Genomic DNA, 16007 nt, shown 5'->3' on the forward strand with positions numbered 1-16007 from the left:
TCTCTTTAATCATTACTCAATCATATTTCCTTTCTGTTTTATCTGCTATTCAGTCATCAAATTTATATTTTCCTCTGGCTTGTTTATAATTATTCTCATCTAGTCTTCCTCCGAGATTTTATTATTTAATTCTTAATTAAACACACACACATAAGACATAGACATAAAAACATAAAACTTTCTTCTAGAAAGTAACTTGGCCCCAGGTTACCTCTTTTTGTATGGACTTCAATTGAATTCATGCTCTTCTTATATACCATTACCCATCTTATTTACCATTCTATATCTATTATGTAACTCCTCTCCACTTTTGCCTCATCTTAATTCTGTTTTATATATTTAATCTTGCTTTAAAGAAAAATATTTTTATATCTTTTGTCCATTTCTCCATTTACATCTGTCTCATTTCCAATATAAGAAAGAATAGTTTCCCCTGGAATCACTAATCAGAGTATGATGCCTTTCTATCATTCCCCTAAATTAAAATTTAAAATAACACCTAAATCCCAATCAGATTCTGCTTAGTACATTCTACTATTTCAGAAACCAATACTACAATAATAAATCCATAACAATCAACACATTAATCCATTAAACTCTATATTCAAACTAATATTTTAAACATTCCCTTTAGTATTTTATTAAAACTTATTATCATTCATTATTAAACCTTTTAAAGTTATGTCTTGATATTTTAGTCTTTTATTAGATCTTAAAAGTTCTGATTATCTACTTATAATACAAATACCACTATTACAATACTCATGTGTACTTTGCAGAATCCTCCTTTTTTTAAAAAAAAATCCCATATATTACCCATTATCCCTAAAAAAATTTCCTTTTCTCCATCTTGTCTTATGTCTTTGTAACTTTTTCCCCCTTTTCCCTTTCCTTCTTAGCCCGCCTAAACTTTTTACCCCCTCCTCTCCAAACCTCTGCCTTTTGATTTCCCTTTCTGTTGCATTCCTCTTTCCTTTTGCTTTCTAGCATTCTGTTGTTTTTGCATCTTCTTTTTCTCTTTCATAAACATTTTTTTATTTCTTAAGTCCTTCCTTTTCGCTCCTCTCTTTCTCCTTTCTTTCTTAGTCACACCGTTTAGTTCATTAAAAATGGCTTCTTCCTCGGCTTCTTCCAGCTGTTGTTTAATTTGCTGACACATGACAAGCGCCATATCTAGAAAACAAAGGGCTTCTCCCATAACATCTTTGCCCTCTTTCTTTATTTTTAAATATTGTTTTTTAATTCATCAAGAGATAGAGCCATTTTGAACTGTTTCTTCTTCTCTTTCTGTATCCTCTTCTTATTATTAAGCCAATCAATTATTTCCAAACTTAAAACCCAAAAGTCCCAAAGTCCCACAGTCATCAAACAGTCCAGGCAGAGTACAAGCTTCTTCTTTTTTACAGTTTCTCTTCTAGGAGTGAAGTCAAATTAGGGAAAGAAGAAACGTCCAATCTGTGCTTTAAATCTTTCTTAGAATTAATTTCTATTCTCTTTATCTTCAAGGCATCTCCTCCAGCAAAATCTTAGAGTAAAGATTTGTTTTCCCAAGCCTCTCCCTTCCCACTTATAACAAAGGAGTTTAGGTTTTACCTTCTACCAAAAGGCTAGTTTCCCTTGTCCATTTGTTAATTCCATAAGGGAGGGAGAGTGACTTCCCCTTTTCGTCACTTTTCTTCGCAGCTGAAAACATCAATCGGGAACATTATAGCTTCCAAGTCATTACTTTCCCAGGTGTTAAATATGTCCTTAAGGTCCCAGTTCGACCAAGAAAAAACTTTCTTTAAAAAAAAAACTCCTTCCTCCTCCTGCGCATTCTTTATCCAGTTGCCAGCTTCTTTATGGTGGACATAAAAGACCACCGCTGCACCGTCTTGAAAGAAGGGGTTATTGCCGGCTGGGGGTTGCGCCCCCTCACCCCGTCCGGATCCCCTTTCTTCAGCTGCCCCAACAGGGCAGCCTTAGCCTCAAATCCGTCAGGATCGGAGGCACCAAGCGACTAGCACAGCAGGGATCGCAGAAGGCGAATCCCTGCTGTCACCGAAGCCGACAAGCCGGAAGTGTCAGGAGCTGACAGATGTTATATAAGAACCATTGTATCATATCTTTTAAAAAATCTTGGAGCACTAGGGAACTATCAGAAGACTGGAAAAAAATAATGTGAATCCCATCTTCAAAAAATAAAGTGGGGGGGGGACCGACCCAGAAAACTACAGACCAATCAGTCTAACATCAATACCTGGGAAGATCTTGGAAAAGATAATCAAGGAAAATGTCTCAGGAGTTCTCTTTTTGGATTCACTAGCTGGACAGCTGACATTAACCCAGCTCTGCAATCTATTTGCAGCTTACTCTTCCAGGAGAGCTGTGATACTGAGATGTTGGCAACCAACATGAAGATGGATGGTGAGATGAAATTGGGAGAAGCCCCCCTCTGGGAGGCACTGACAGCAGCCCAAGGGGGGTTGGGGCCAAATGATCAGGTTGTGCCCTAAACAGGAACCTGAAAAGCTGGAGCAGTCACCTGTTCATGGAGGACAGGCAGCTTCAGAAGCTCTCTACCCTAAGAAAAAGGCACTGTGCGGCTGGTGGTGTGGGGAAGGCAGCGGAGGCATAATATCTACTCGTCCCTCCTGGAGTTATGATGAACCGAAGAAGCAAGTGAAAAGCCAGGAGACTTGCTGAGTGGGAAGAGCTGACGGAATGGAGATTCTTGACCATGACCCATAGCCTGTCAATGGAAGAGTTCAGAGAAATTTGACAGGCTGGAGAGCCAGGGCTCCACCTCCAGGTTGGTGGTGATGAAAGTTGGGATGGGAACGGCCAAGCTATGAGTTACCTCATCCTCCCCTCCATTGTAGCCAGCAATGTTGAACTTATCTGGAGTGATGGGAACTGGGCAGCAAGGAACAGTGGCAGCCCCTCCTCCAACAGGTCTGGAGCAAGCCCAGCCACCCCCTCACACAGGCAGCCCCACCATTATGGTACAGTTCTTGGTTCAGACCATCCCAGAACTGGTAGACCAGCAGGGGCTAAAGCCACCCTCTCAGGTGGGCCACAAAGCTATGAAATTCTTATATGTATTTTCAATCAATCACTTCCCTTGTTGGATGGAGCAGATCCTGGCCTCTGCCTGCTAGGTTTCCATGGAGTCCTCAAATCTGTACCATATCTCTTGCATGAGGCTGTTCATGTTCATCAGCTCTGAGGCATTCTCATAGTGAAGTGACTCCAGTCACACTGCAGTGTCCCCTTCCAGGGTCAATTGACAGCATTTACACAGGAGGGCTCATTAGGGTGCATCTCTCTGTACTGCTTCAAATAATTCCACACCTGCATAAGGAAATATGCTAGATTTTTGAGCTGGCCATCAAATGTTGCCTTCAAGGGGGAGGCTCTTGATCTTGGTGTACTACCACAGAGCCTGGCGGCAACTGCTGATCTACCAGTTCTGGAATGGTCTGAACAGAGAACTATACTGCTTGCCCTGAGGGCTGCCCAACAACCTTCAGGCTTGGTACCAACTGGCAACCAATGTGGAGCTATACCTGATGGACTACCAGCAGCACACTGTGCATGAAGGTCACCCCTTCCGGGCTACCAAGAGACACCCCAGAACCCACAAGAGAAAGGAATTGTTTCCCAGGCCCCCAAGGAGAAGCCTCAGGAGTCTGCTTCAGATGTGGGAAGGAATACCACCAAACAGACTAGTTCCCTGCCCCATATTCAGCATCTGTGTCATGATCCTGGCCTGAAGCCCAGCCTGAACAGGCTGAAGACAAAAAAGCTGCTGGCAAAACCTAAGGAGAACACATGGGCTGCACAACAGGTCATGGAGGTCTCTCCCCACTCCAGCAAAGGGGAGGGAATCCTGACCCCCAACAAGCCTGATGAAGTCTTCTATGAGAGCGACAGCAAGGGGAAAGATGACCTGATGGTAAGTGGCACCATCATCCCAATGACTGCCAGGGTAGAGATACTGGGGCCCTATTCAGGAGCAAAGGGCACCATCATGGCTCTACTACACTTGGGTTGCACCCAGTGCCTGATCAGCTTGCAAACAATGGAGAAGTTGGGACTAAGTCTTAGCAAACTAAGGCAGCCTGTGGGATTTGAATAGCTAGATGGTTTCCTTTTTTGAGGTGGGGTGGGGGGGTTATGCCAGCAACCTGACAGAGCCAGTATGCCTAAGTCTCAGGAACCACATAGAGACAATCTGCTTTATTGTGGGCCCTGGAATGACTGAGACCATGATCCTAAGGCTAGCCTGGTTAAAGAAGTGGAGACTGGCAGTGCACTGGAAGTGATGCATGAGAAAGAAAATAGCTAAGCAGCAGGAACCAGGGACAATGCCAAATACCAGCCATGAGACGGCAGGTGGAAAAGCAAAACAGAGCTGGTTAAGATCCTGACAGAGGGCAAAGTGTCACAGCTGCTTATTCCAAAGGAGTACTGCGGTCTCACTGTAGTATTTAGTGAGAAGGGGTCAGATGTGCTTGCCACTCCACCATCCTATGGACTGCTATTGAGATTATGCTGGGGGAAAACCTACCAAAGCCAAAGATGTATTCCATGACACCCAGGAAGATGGAAGAACTTAGGAACTTTATAGACAAGAGCCTAACCAGGGGCTTCATCCAGCTGGCCAAATCAAGGGTGGCAGCTCCCATGCTTGTCAAAGAAAACAAAGATGGGTCCCTGAGAACGTGCATGGATTATAGGGGGATATTTGCATGGAGGACGTGCACTTCCTCCCCCTGATGAAAGACATGTTGGGATACCAGTCAAACGGGAGGATCTTTACCAAGCTGGACTTAAGAGAAGTGTACTACTGAGTGAGGATCAGGGAAGGAGATGAATGGAAGAATGTGTTCAACTGCCCCTTGGGATGCCATCAATTCCAGATGATGCCATCTGGATTACAGGAGGTATCAGACATATTTATATAGCTGATAAATGAAATCCTACATGAGCACCTATGCTGGTGTAGCTAGATGATATTTTACTATACCAAGATCATGGAAGAGCATGCAAAGCTAGTGAGAACTGTGCTAAGAAAGCTGCTAAAAGTCCACCTATATATGAAGGTGTCCAAGTGTAACTTCCACAAGGCCAGCTTAGACTACCTAGGGCACTGCATTTCCAGAGAGGGGGAAGAGATGGACCTCGGGAAGGTGAAAATAATCCTAGAATGGAAAGCCCCAAGAGGCAGGAGACAACTGCAGAGTTTCTTAGGTTTTGCAAACTTCTACAGACAATTCATTCCTATAGTTGCACAAATAACACTGCCCATCATGAACCTGTTAAAATAGAGGAAAGGGGGTGAAGCCTAGACCAAGTCAAGCCTTGAATTGGATGGTCAAGTGTCAAGCAGCTTTCAAAACACTAAAGAGACTTTTGGCTGCTGAGCCAATCTTGAAACATCTAAACCCAGAGAAGCCATTTGTGATTTAGGCAGATGCTAGTGACTGGCCATGGAGGTGGTTTTATTGCAGAGAAACAAAAGGAGCCCAAGTGATGATGGGCAATCTGGAGAAGGAGGCTTGTGCTGTCCACTAGACTTTCCTCATCTGGAGGCAGTTCTTAGAAGGCAGCAAAATCCCCTTCAAAGTTTGGACCAATCACAAAAATCTAGACGCACTTTAAAAACCAAGAAACTGTCCCCTAAGCAGCTCTGGTGGGCTCAGTACTTTAGCAAGTTCAATTTCACCATGTGCTATTTACTGGGAGGTGGGGAAGGGATTTCCTAGCAGATGCTCTCTTGCATCTGCCTCAATATAAAAGCCCAAGAGAAGAGATAGTTAATTCTATCCAAACAACATGCAGCGCCAGAGCACGTGTGGCAACCCCAAAAAGAGCCTCCTTGGTCAGGAGAAGACACATTGACTCAGCAACTGAAAGAAACCCTGTGGGGGGATGAGTGGTTTCAAAAGCATAAAGACGGCTTAATGCTAAAGCAAGATTTAATATGGGAGGGGAATAAATATGTCCTAGTCAGCCAGAGAACTCTGATCCTACAAAGGAGTCACTACATGAAGCCAGCGGGACACTTTGGGTTTGTAAAAACCTTATAAAAAGGCAGTTTTTATGGCCTAAGTTTTAACTTTTATTTTTGTCTTCATTGAATCTTCAATTAGTAGTTTTTACATAATCCATTGCAGTCCCAGACTATTCAAATCATTGTTTCCTTTGATCTTGAAGAAAGTATCTAACCATAAATTACATGGGTGTACTCGAAATTTTCTGTTAATGTCTTGCAATATTTTTATATAGATGTAAAATAATATGGGGAATAAGATAAAAATCTGACTAAGATTAAATTAAAAGAGCTATTGAATCTGAAAACTTTAACATGGCAGTTGATTAGAGAATTGTACAGGATTAATTGGACAAGTATACATTCTATAAACAAAGTGCTTCTTTGATTAGGCTTTTGTAATAACATGGTTTAACATTTAAAGACATAATTAAAAGAAAATGCAATCATTTATAGCACATTTGAAGCTATAATGCCACAATGATGTATCTTTGTCCTAGTAGGCAAGAAAGCCAAGAGCAATTTCAAATTTTCCACTTTCCCTCATCCATCAAAATTAATGAAATCAGTGATACACAAGAGTGTAGACCCAGTGGTGGGAGTCAAATAACTTAATAACCGGTTCTCTGCCCTAATGATTTCTTCCAGCAACCAGTTCACCAAACTCAAAAAGTTAGCAACCGGTTCTCCCAAACTGGTACGAACTGGCTGAATCCCACCACTGTGTAGATCCCATAGCAAAACACCCAATAAGTCAAACTGTCCTTATCTCATGTTTTTTTTCTTTGAGTCTTGCCAACTTCCTTAAGTTAAATAGCTTGATAAATAGTAAATATATTAGTTTCCTCTTAGGTACACATAAATGTTTGAATTCAAGGTATTGTTTACTTATCTTTATTGAGTATATAATTCTCTGTTTCTGTTTTTTATTAGTGGTATATGAATGGGAGTAAATACTTTTCTGATTTATGGAATGTTATGGACACCCTTGGAATTTTCTACTTCATATCAGGAATTGCGTTCAGGTATGTTTCAGTTGACCAACAGTGATACTTCTATTGCCTTGAATTTAGAGCTAGAGCAGGGGTCCCCAAATTGGCAACTTTGACTTGTGGTCTTCAACTCCCAGATGGCTGTAGAATTCTGGAAGTTGCAGTCCAAAAGTCTTAAAGTTGCCAAGTTTGAGATTTCTGAGCTAGAGGAACAAAAATATGCTATAATAATTATGTAAAAAACAAGTGACGCACTGAAAATTCTGCAGTTTTTCTCATTAATTTTAAATCAGATAAAAAAGTTAATGCTTTTGAAATTCATTTCCAAGGGAAAGAATATATGGGAGAAATACATGGGCATGGGATACTGGTATTTTATTAGGTGGCTGAAAGTTGTGTCCGGTGGGCTGAATCACATGTCGTCCCCCCCCCGTATCTCTTCCTCTGCCTGCTGCTTGGAGGACTGGTCCAGAGATCGTATCACCCTGCCCCCATCTTTGCTGTATGGGCTAAGAAGTCCCAGATGCCCTCTTTGTAATCTAGGCTGATGCTAGCAATGTGGCCATAGGGGCTGTACTGCTACAAGGAAACCCCCAGAGAATCCTTCAAACCTGTGTTTACAATCCAAAAAATTAATGGACACAGAATGGAGGTGTCTGGGAAAAGGAAGCCTATGTGGTTCAATGGGCATTGTTAACTTGGTGGAACTTCCTGAAAGGATCTAAACACCCATTTGAAGCGTGAAGATCATAAAAACCTAGAAGCTGTAAAAGACCCCAATGGAAGCTATCCCCCAAACAAGCCCATTGGGTACAATATTTCAATTGCTTCAACTTTATTTTGTGCTACATCCCGGGGGCAAAAACTTCCTAGTGAATGCCCTATCCCAGTGATGGCTAACCTTTTCATCCTCGCGTGCCTAAAGTGTGCGTGTGCATGTGTGTGCACCTGTACACATGCATGCACCCATAATGCAATGCATACGCGATCCCCCCATTGCCCTGCGCATGCATGCGCAGCCCCCTCACATGTGCCATGCATCTCTGCATGTGCGCATGGATCTCCCATGCACCCCCATCCCTGTGCATGCGTGGCAGATACCCAACAATCAGCTGGCTGGTGGGAGGCGTGAGCGCATGCGCAGTGTACCTGATCTGGGGCAACAGCTCGCATGTTGGCAGAAATGGCTCTGTGTGCCACTTCCGGCATGCGTGCCATAGATTCACCATCATGGCCCTATCCCAACTGCTACAATACAACAGTGCTAGACCCAAAATCATTGAACCAGTCATCCCCTCTAGCCAATTAGTGGCAGTAGTAACCACAAGGAGCCAAGAAAAAGTCAAACCAGACATTACCTGCAAAGTGCTAAATAAACTAAAAGCTGCTTTAAAAGATGATAAATGGCCCATAAAGAACAATGCACTTTTAGGGATGGACTGGCCTGAGCAGAAGCAAAATTATATGTTCCTGCCCCCCTTGCAACAACTGGTTTTACAAATTTGCCATGACTCAAAAGCTGCAGGGCACTTTGGTTTTGTAAAACCATCTGGTCAAATGACAATTCTGGTGGTCGTCTCTCAAAAAGGACATTGAAAGCTATATGTTCAGCTATCCAGTGTGTGCATCAGCCAAAAGATGATCAGGGAAGCCCAAGGGACAACTGCAAGCAGTAGCAAGTCCCTAACCCCTTGGAAAGAAAGTTCTATGAACTTCATAGTGGAGCTGCCTGAAAGTGCTGAGAATAATTTGGCTGATCGCTAACTTGTTCTCAAAACAACTCCACTTTATTCCATGTTCAAAAATTCCATCATCCTGCACTTTGGCTAAGCTATTTGTACAACATATTTTCAGGCTTCATGTCATTCATGATCAAATTATCTCAGACAGAAAGGTGCAAGTTACTTTGTACTTTTGACACATTTTTTTTAAACTCATGGGGACCACCCAAGGCTCAAGCTCCTCACATCACCCCCAAATTAATGGGGTGTGTGAAAGCACAAACTCAGTACTAGAACATCAAATGCTATATTAATTATTAACAAGATAATTGGACTGACCTTTTACCATTTGCAGAAGTCATATATTCAGTGCATAGCAGCACCAGGTTTATTCCCTTCAAGGTAGCTTCTTTGCCATCTTCTCTCTTTAATGGACTGACTATTTCTTTGATTTTTTTCTTATTACTTATATGTTGAAAGAAACTTTTTAAAAATTATCTTTGACTTTTGTTGTAAGTCTTTGTTCATTCTGAGCCTTTGCTTTCCTGACTTCATCTTTGCAGATTTGGGCTATCTGCTGATGTTCTGCCTTAGTTAAGTGTCCTTCTTTTCATTTTTTATACTTATCCTTTTTGTCTTTCACTATCAGATAGATCTTTGTGTAACCATGCTGGTTTCTTCTTCTTCTTGGATGTCTTTTTTCTTTTTCAGTGGTATTGAGCTGGACTGGGCTTTTATGATCTTTTTTTCAGTGTTTCCCACATTTCTTGTTTTCCCCTTTAGGATTTTTATCCATTAAATTTTGCTTAGGCTCTCTCTGAGTTTGTTAAAATCAACTCTTTTAAAGATTAAGACACTGGTTAGATTATATTCTATTGTTTGTATTTGCATTATATTGAATTCCAATATGATGTGGTCCCTCTCGCCCAAGGTTTTGGCAATTTCATCTCCCTCTCTCACTTCTCTCTTAGTAAGAATTGGGTTCAGTATAGCTTTTCCTCTAGTTCCCTCCTCTACCTTTTCAATGACATAGTTGTCAGCTAAGTTGGTTAGGAACCTGTTCGATCTCCCATTTACACCCCTCATCTACATTGTTTATGAAGGTATTGAAGAATACTGGGCCTAAAACAGAACCTTGGGGTACCTCACTGCTTCCTTCCTTCCATGTAGATGTAGTCCCATTGAGGACTATACATTGAGTGTGATTTGTCAGCCAGTTACATCTGGTGGTGATGCTGCCTATTCCTATTTTTCTAACTTACTAAGTTAGTTTTTGGTCTACTTTGCCAAATGCCTTACTGAAATCCAAGTATACTACATCCTCAGCTTATGCTGGTCCACTGATTTAATCACTATGTCAAAGAATGAAATAAGATTTCTCAGGTATTGATGTCAAGGTGATTGGTCTGCAGTTTCCTGGATCTGTTTTTTCCCTTTTTTAAAAGATGGAAACTATGTCAGCTCTTTTCCAGTCCTCTAGTAGCTCCCTGGTGCCCCAAGATGTTTGAAAGATATTGTTCACTTTATACCAAGATCACATATGCTACCTCCTTCAGAAATCTAGGATGTAAAGCACCTGGTCATGGTGATTTGAACTTGTTTAGGGTGGACAGGTGTTCTTTTACCATTTTCTTTGCCTGTTTTAATTTGTATTCCTAGTCTGTCTTTTACTGTCTGTTTTTGGTAGGTTGGGCTATTTATTTATTTTCCATAATGACAGATGCAAAGCATAGCAATTGCAATTCTTATAATTATATAATACTTCATAGTGCTTCATAGCACTCTCTCTCATAGCACTCTCATAGCAGCTTCATAGCACTCTCTTCATAGCACATTGTTGGGGGCAATGTGCAGAGTCAACACATTGCCCCCAATAATCTGGGCTTAATCTCACCTTGGAAAGATGGAAGGCTGAATCAATCTTAAACCAGTCAGGATTAAGCTCCCAGCAGTGAGCAGAGTCATTCTTCAGTACTGCATTCTAACCACTGCACCACCATAGCCCTGAATTAAGCAGCTCTGATTTCTCTCTGCTGCTCGTCACTTCCTTGCCTTCTTCTCCCATTAGTGGATGAACCATTTTCTTGACTTTTTTTCACATTGAAAGTTTTAAAAATTATTATTCAGATCTTAATTCATTTCAAGCCTTAACTTTCCTAACTTCATATTTGCAGATTCAGGCTATATGCTGGTATTCTGCATTAATTATGTGTCACTCTTTCTATTTTTTATGCTTATTCCTAGTTGCATTAATAGAGGGATAGAATCAAGACCACATGAAGTGCTAGTACTTGTCTGGAGGGCTGGAGGCTAAATCATATGAAGAATTGTTGCAGAAATTGGGTATATCTAGTCTAGTCTAGTGAAAAGAAAGGACTAAGGGTGACATGATAAGTGTACCAATATTTAAGCCGCTGCCACAAAGAAGACCGCGGGGGGGGACCTATTTTCCAAAGCACCAGGAGGCAGGACAAGAAGCAATGGATGGAAACAAATTAAGGAGAGACGCAACCTAGAACTAAGGAAAAAAATCCTGACAGAACAATAAACCAGTGGAAGGGCTTGCCTTTAGAAGTTGTGATGTTCCATCACTGGAGGTTTTTAAGAAATGATTGGACGGCCATTTGTCTCATTTTATTTTCATTTCAGTTTCACCCATTTTCTCCTGCTTGAGGGGGGTTGGATTAGAAAACCTCCAAAGTCCCTTCCAACTCTGTGATTCTTTTAATTAGATACCCTGGAAAGATACCTCAGGAGTATTTCTTACAAAAGATTTTTCAGATTCAAACATCAAGATATTTACATCACAACAGAGTGATAGAAAGAAATATAACAGAGAACAACATTTTTTATCTGCATGCAAAATGCAGGTAGTCCTTGACTTACGACTGTTAGTTTAGCAATAATTCAAAGCTACCACAGTCTCAGAAATAGTAAATTACAGCATTTCTGGGAAGATGGCCAACTACATAGCTGGGGAGAGATCCTGGGTTGTAGCTCTCCAGCTTTCAACTGAAGGGACTGATGTTCCTTCAGTTTTTATCACCCACCCAATCAGGGTGAGTTGAAGAACTTCCCTTCAGAACCTTCTAAATACAGCTGAAAGCTGGCAAGGGTCTTCTGGAGCTTGACTCCGAAGCTATCTGCGTGCCAAAAGCTGGGGGAAGGGCTGCAATCAGTTTGGGGTTCCAGAAGTTGCCATTTTGAAATTCACCTTTCAAACAGAGTTGTGCCTTTCTCTTCTTAATTATCAATCTTTCTAAGTCAAAAAGAGGCTCTATTTAGTCACAGCTTGCTACACCTTTTTGAAGACTTGCACCATTTTAGGGATTCTTTTTTTTTAAATAACAAGGTAAAGGTTGCTAAGACAAGCCAAATAAGGAAGTGTGGAGAAAAAGAAAGCTGATGGAGAAATATAAAGACTGATAGTTGTGATTTTAGTTTATTATTGTAGTAACTCGTAGCTTGGTCTTCTTTGCTGTGGGTGGCTAAAAATTTCTGATCCTGATCAAAAGAGGAAGCCAAGATGGTGTAGCAAAATATTAGAGATATATATATTTGAAAGGTCTCTAAATAAAATACGCCAGTATATTGATCAGCTATCCTCCAAGGATGGTATAAAAAAATCCTCTCAAATTACTTTTGAGATGCAAACATGTGGAGAATGTTACCTGAACTAACTTTCACTATTATGGTTTAAATATAAATCTCTTAACACAACTAAAAGAAGAGTGTCAAGAAATTTAGACAAAGTTGGGACTTTTTCTTTAAGAATATTAACAAGGTTGAGGATTTTGTGATAAAAAGAGATGTTTATAATTGCTTGATAAAATTTCCAGTGAAGAAAAATATTTTATTCCATGAAGATAAGCTGGAAGGAGTGACTTAAACTCAGTTAACTGGAATTAGGATGAATCTTTTTTGTTTGATATGTGTAACTGAAAGAAAGGCTTAATCCAATATTTGAAAATATATTTTATATATACTGTGTACATACATATACAGATACATGTATAATGCTTAGGTAATTCTTAAAGTAGGCAAATTGATGGTGAAATATAAGGGCAGAAAGTTGTAGTTCTAGTTTATTATTTTTCATAATTTGTAACTTGGTCTGCTTTGCTGTGGGTGGCTAAAAGTAAAACTTTCTGATTTTTAAGATTCCTGGTTGGTCAGCAATTCTTAAGAGACTTACAAAACAGCTACTCTTTGACTAAAGAGTAAGTTAAGAAGATGGAGGAGCAAATTATTAGATATGTATTTGGAAAATCTTTCAATAAAATCCATCAGTTTATAGAACAGCTATGTTCCAAGGATAGCTCCAAACTACTTCAGAGATGGAAATATGTGTAGAAAGTTACCAAACCACTGAGGTAACTTCACAAGGAGCTGCTGATTCAGAGGAGTCAATTCTAATTTTGGAATATAAACCTGGCACTAATTTTTATTATAATGGTTTAAATAGAAGCCACGCAACACAATTGAAAGAAGAGCTCCAAGAAAATTTGCAACTTTTAAAAGGACAAGTTTGTGACTTTTTCCTCATTGAGAAATCCTTGAGAAAAAGAGAAACTTATACAGTAACTACGTTATATTGTCCCCTTGAATAAATTGGGGTTGGGGTTGGCCAGTGCCTGATGTATCTGGACTGCAGGCCGCAAGTTTGACACCCCTGCTCTATGCCATCTCTGACAGATGGCAGTCCAGCATTATAATGTTTTGATTTAAGAAATGATTTTACAGAAAAGCTTATTGTTTTAAAATGTATGAAAACATATTTTCCCTTTAAGGTTAAAGAATCTGAAAGAATACAATGAATTATGTTAATAATAATCTTTATAAACTATCAACATTTATATGTGCAAATAGAAATACATATTATTTCAACAGCAAGGAAGATAAAACAGTAATGGTTAAATTGATCTATTTTTTATTTTTTTTATTAATTTTATTTGATTTGTCAATTGCTTACAAGATAATAGGTATAAGTATAAACATAGTTATGAATACATGGATACATATAAGAAAAATAAAAGAAGCAAAAGGATCTTGACAGCCTTGAACTCTGGCTCTTAGCCACCACTGATTTCTAAGGCATTCCCTGGCTCTTCTTAAATGTCTGAGAGTAGCTTTCTATGGGATCCATGTTTATCTAGGCACACCAAGAATGAACACCATTTAAATCTGATAAAATAAGAAACAAATATTTTGACAAATTGGAAGACAGATTCTTGTAAACAATGATTTTTGAAGGAATAGTGAGCAATTTGTACTCCCCTAACAGCTTTTTTTGGAGCTCCAGTCCTCTAATACATCCAAAGCACTATTTTTCACCATTATGGGGGAGAAATGCATGAATATATAAAGTAAGTCCCCTTTCTCCCTAGCTCACTTTAATGTCTTGACCTCAGCACTACTGGATGGGCGATTTAAGAGGCTCCCGATTAATGAGTGGCTATGCCCCTGTGACAGAACTGAGGTTGAAACTGTGGAGCATGTCCTTTTATATTGTCCTGTGTATAACGCAGGCAGATCTAAGTTACTATCTCTCCTTGAAACAGACCCTTCTAGACCCAATGTTAATAATTTGTTCTTATATTGTCTAGGGGATGGCTCCTCATACATCACTTCTCAGGTTTCCAAAAAAATTTTAAGAGGTGTAACCATCAGAGGAGAATGCTGTAATTCCCCTTAGTCAAGTTTTTGGTGACCAATTGTTCATGATTAATTTTCCCATGTTCTTCTTTTATTGTACTTGTGTTTTGATCTACGACCACAAATAAAGTATTATTATTACTTACTAAAGTAAGTCCTAAAATCAAATTAATGTAACTAAAAAACAAAAATTCAATTCTCAAAACCTGAGGACAAAATAATGCCCTCTGTCCCTAGTTTGTATTGCATTCTCATTCAATTTGAAGCACTCCATTATTTGTAAATCTCTCTTCAAAAATTAAGTTATCTGTCTTCAAACTGCTCAGTCTTCTTTTACAGAGTATAATTACAATGCTAAAAATGATGGTGCCCAGAATAAAACTACAATCTTTGTACAAAGAAAACGATCATGGAAATATAGACAATACCAAATAAAATTGATAATGAATAATTGAAAATGTAACGTATGGAAGCACTATGAGACTATTTTATCTCACAATTTAACCTATCGTGAGAATAAAAATATTTACAATTTGAGGATCTGGGCTATTTAGCGACAGTAACTATAAATATAGTGTTTGAAAGAGAACTGTGGTAACTTGGTAGTTTGAAAATAAGAGTTTTCTACTAATGTGTATCTGTTCTTTTTACAGGCTGCATTCTTCAAATGAAACATCTTGGTATTCTGGCAGAGTAATTTTTTGTCTGGATTACATTATTTTTACTCTAAGATTAATCCATATTTTCACAGTAAGCAGAAACCTTGGCCCCAAGATAATTATGCTTCAGAGGATGGTAAGGCATACGTTTTATTCAAGATGGGGGGTGTGCGTGTGTGTAACTCAAACAAATTCAATATGTTTAAGAAACATCTAAATCCTACAGGCCTTTAGAAACACAGTTAAGGTTCAGTCCTTTTACCAGGCACATACTATATATATGTAGCATGTGATGCTAGTTAAACCATTAAAAAAAAATCCTTTCTCACTTGTGCGTCAAACTTGGGTCTTCAACCAGAGGTCTAGGATTTTGAAGGTTCTGCACAGTATCCTAACTGTTCCTAGCACTGTACTCCTTTGGACAGAGTTCTGATGTTATCCCTGGGAGGGGCCTCCGGGCCCTTGGGAAGGAAAAAAACAGCCCTACTGGAAGTCATGAAACTGACCAATTTCCGGCTTCTGGAGGGCCTCCAGAGCCCGGGGGAGGCTGTTTTCACCCTCCCAGAGGCCCAAGGGAAGCCACTGGACCCTTGGAAAGGCGAAAAACAGCCCTACCAGAAGTACCGGACGTCACGAAACAGGCCTATTTCTGGCTTCTGGAGTGCCTCCAGAGCCTGCGGAGGTCATTTTCGCCCTCCCAGAGGCCTGAGGGAAGCCTCTGGACCCTTGGGAAGGCGAATAATGGCCCTCCCAGAAGTACAAGTAGGCCATGGCCACCATGCCCACCCAGCAACTGGGCAACAAACTGTTTGCTGGGATTTTTGAATCCCACCCTTGCTCAGGACCTCAGACTGGGCTGAAGATTCATTTTCCAATATGACAATGATCCTAAGCACACCGCCAAGACAACATAGGAGTGGCTTAAGGACAACTCTGTGAATGT

General features: G+C 40.1%; 1 protein-coding gene across 2 annotated transcripts in view; it reads left to right on the plus strand.

The window, feature by feature from the left end:
- Positions 1–16007, plus strand: part of TRPM8 (transient receptor potential cation channel subfamily M member 8) — a 99186-nt gene that overhangs the window by 67510 nt on the left and 15669 nt on the right. For both annotated transcript variants that reach the window (XM_026707759.2, XM_087919566.1), the window contains exons 17-18: positions 6971–7062; positions 15059–15200. In XM_026707759.2, the coding sequence (XP_026563544.2) occupies positions 6971–7062; positions 15059–15200 (234 nt within the window). The remainder of the gene's footprint in view (positions 1–6970; positions 7063–15058; positions 15201–16007) is intronic.

Source organism: Pseudonaja textilis, chromosome 1 (genome assembly GCF_049901715.1).
Source record: "Pseudonaja textilis isolate UNSWEBS1 chromosome 1, rPseTex1.2, whole genome shotgun sequence".
NCBI classification, from domain to species: Eukaryota; Metazoa; Chordata; class Lepidosauria; order Squamata; family Elapidae; genus Pseudonaja; species Pseudonaja textilis.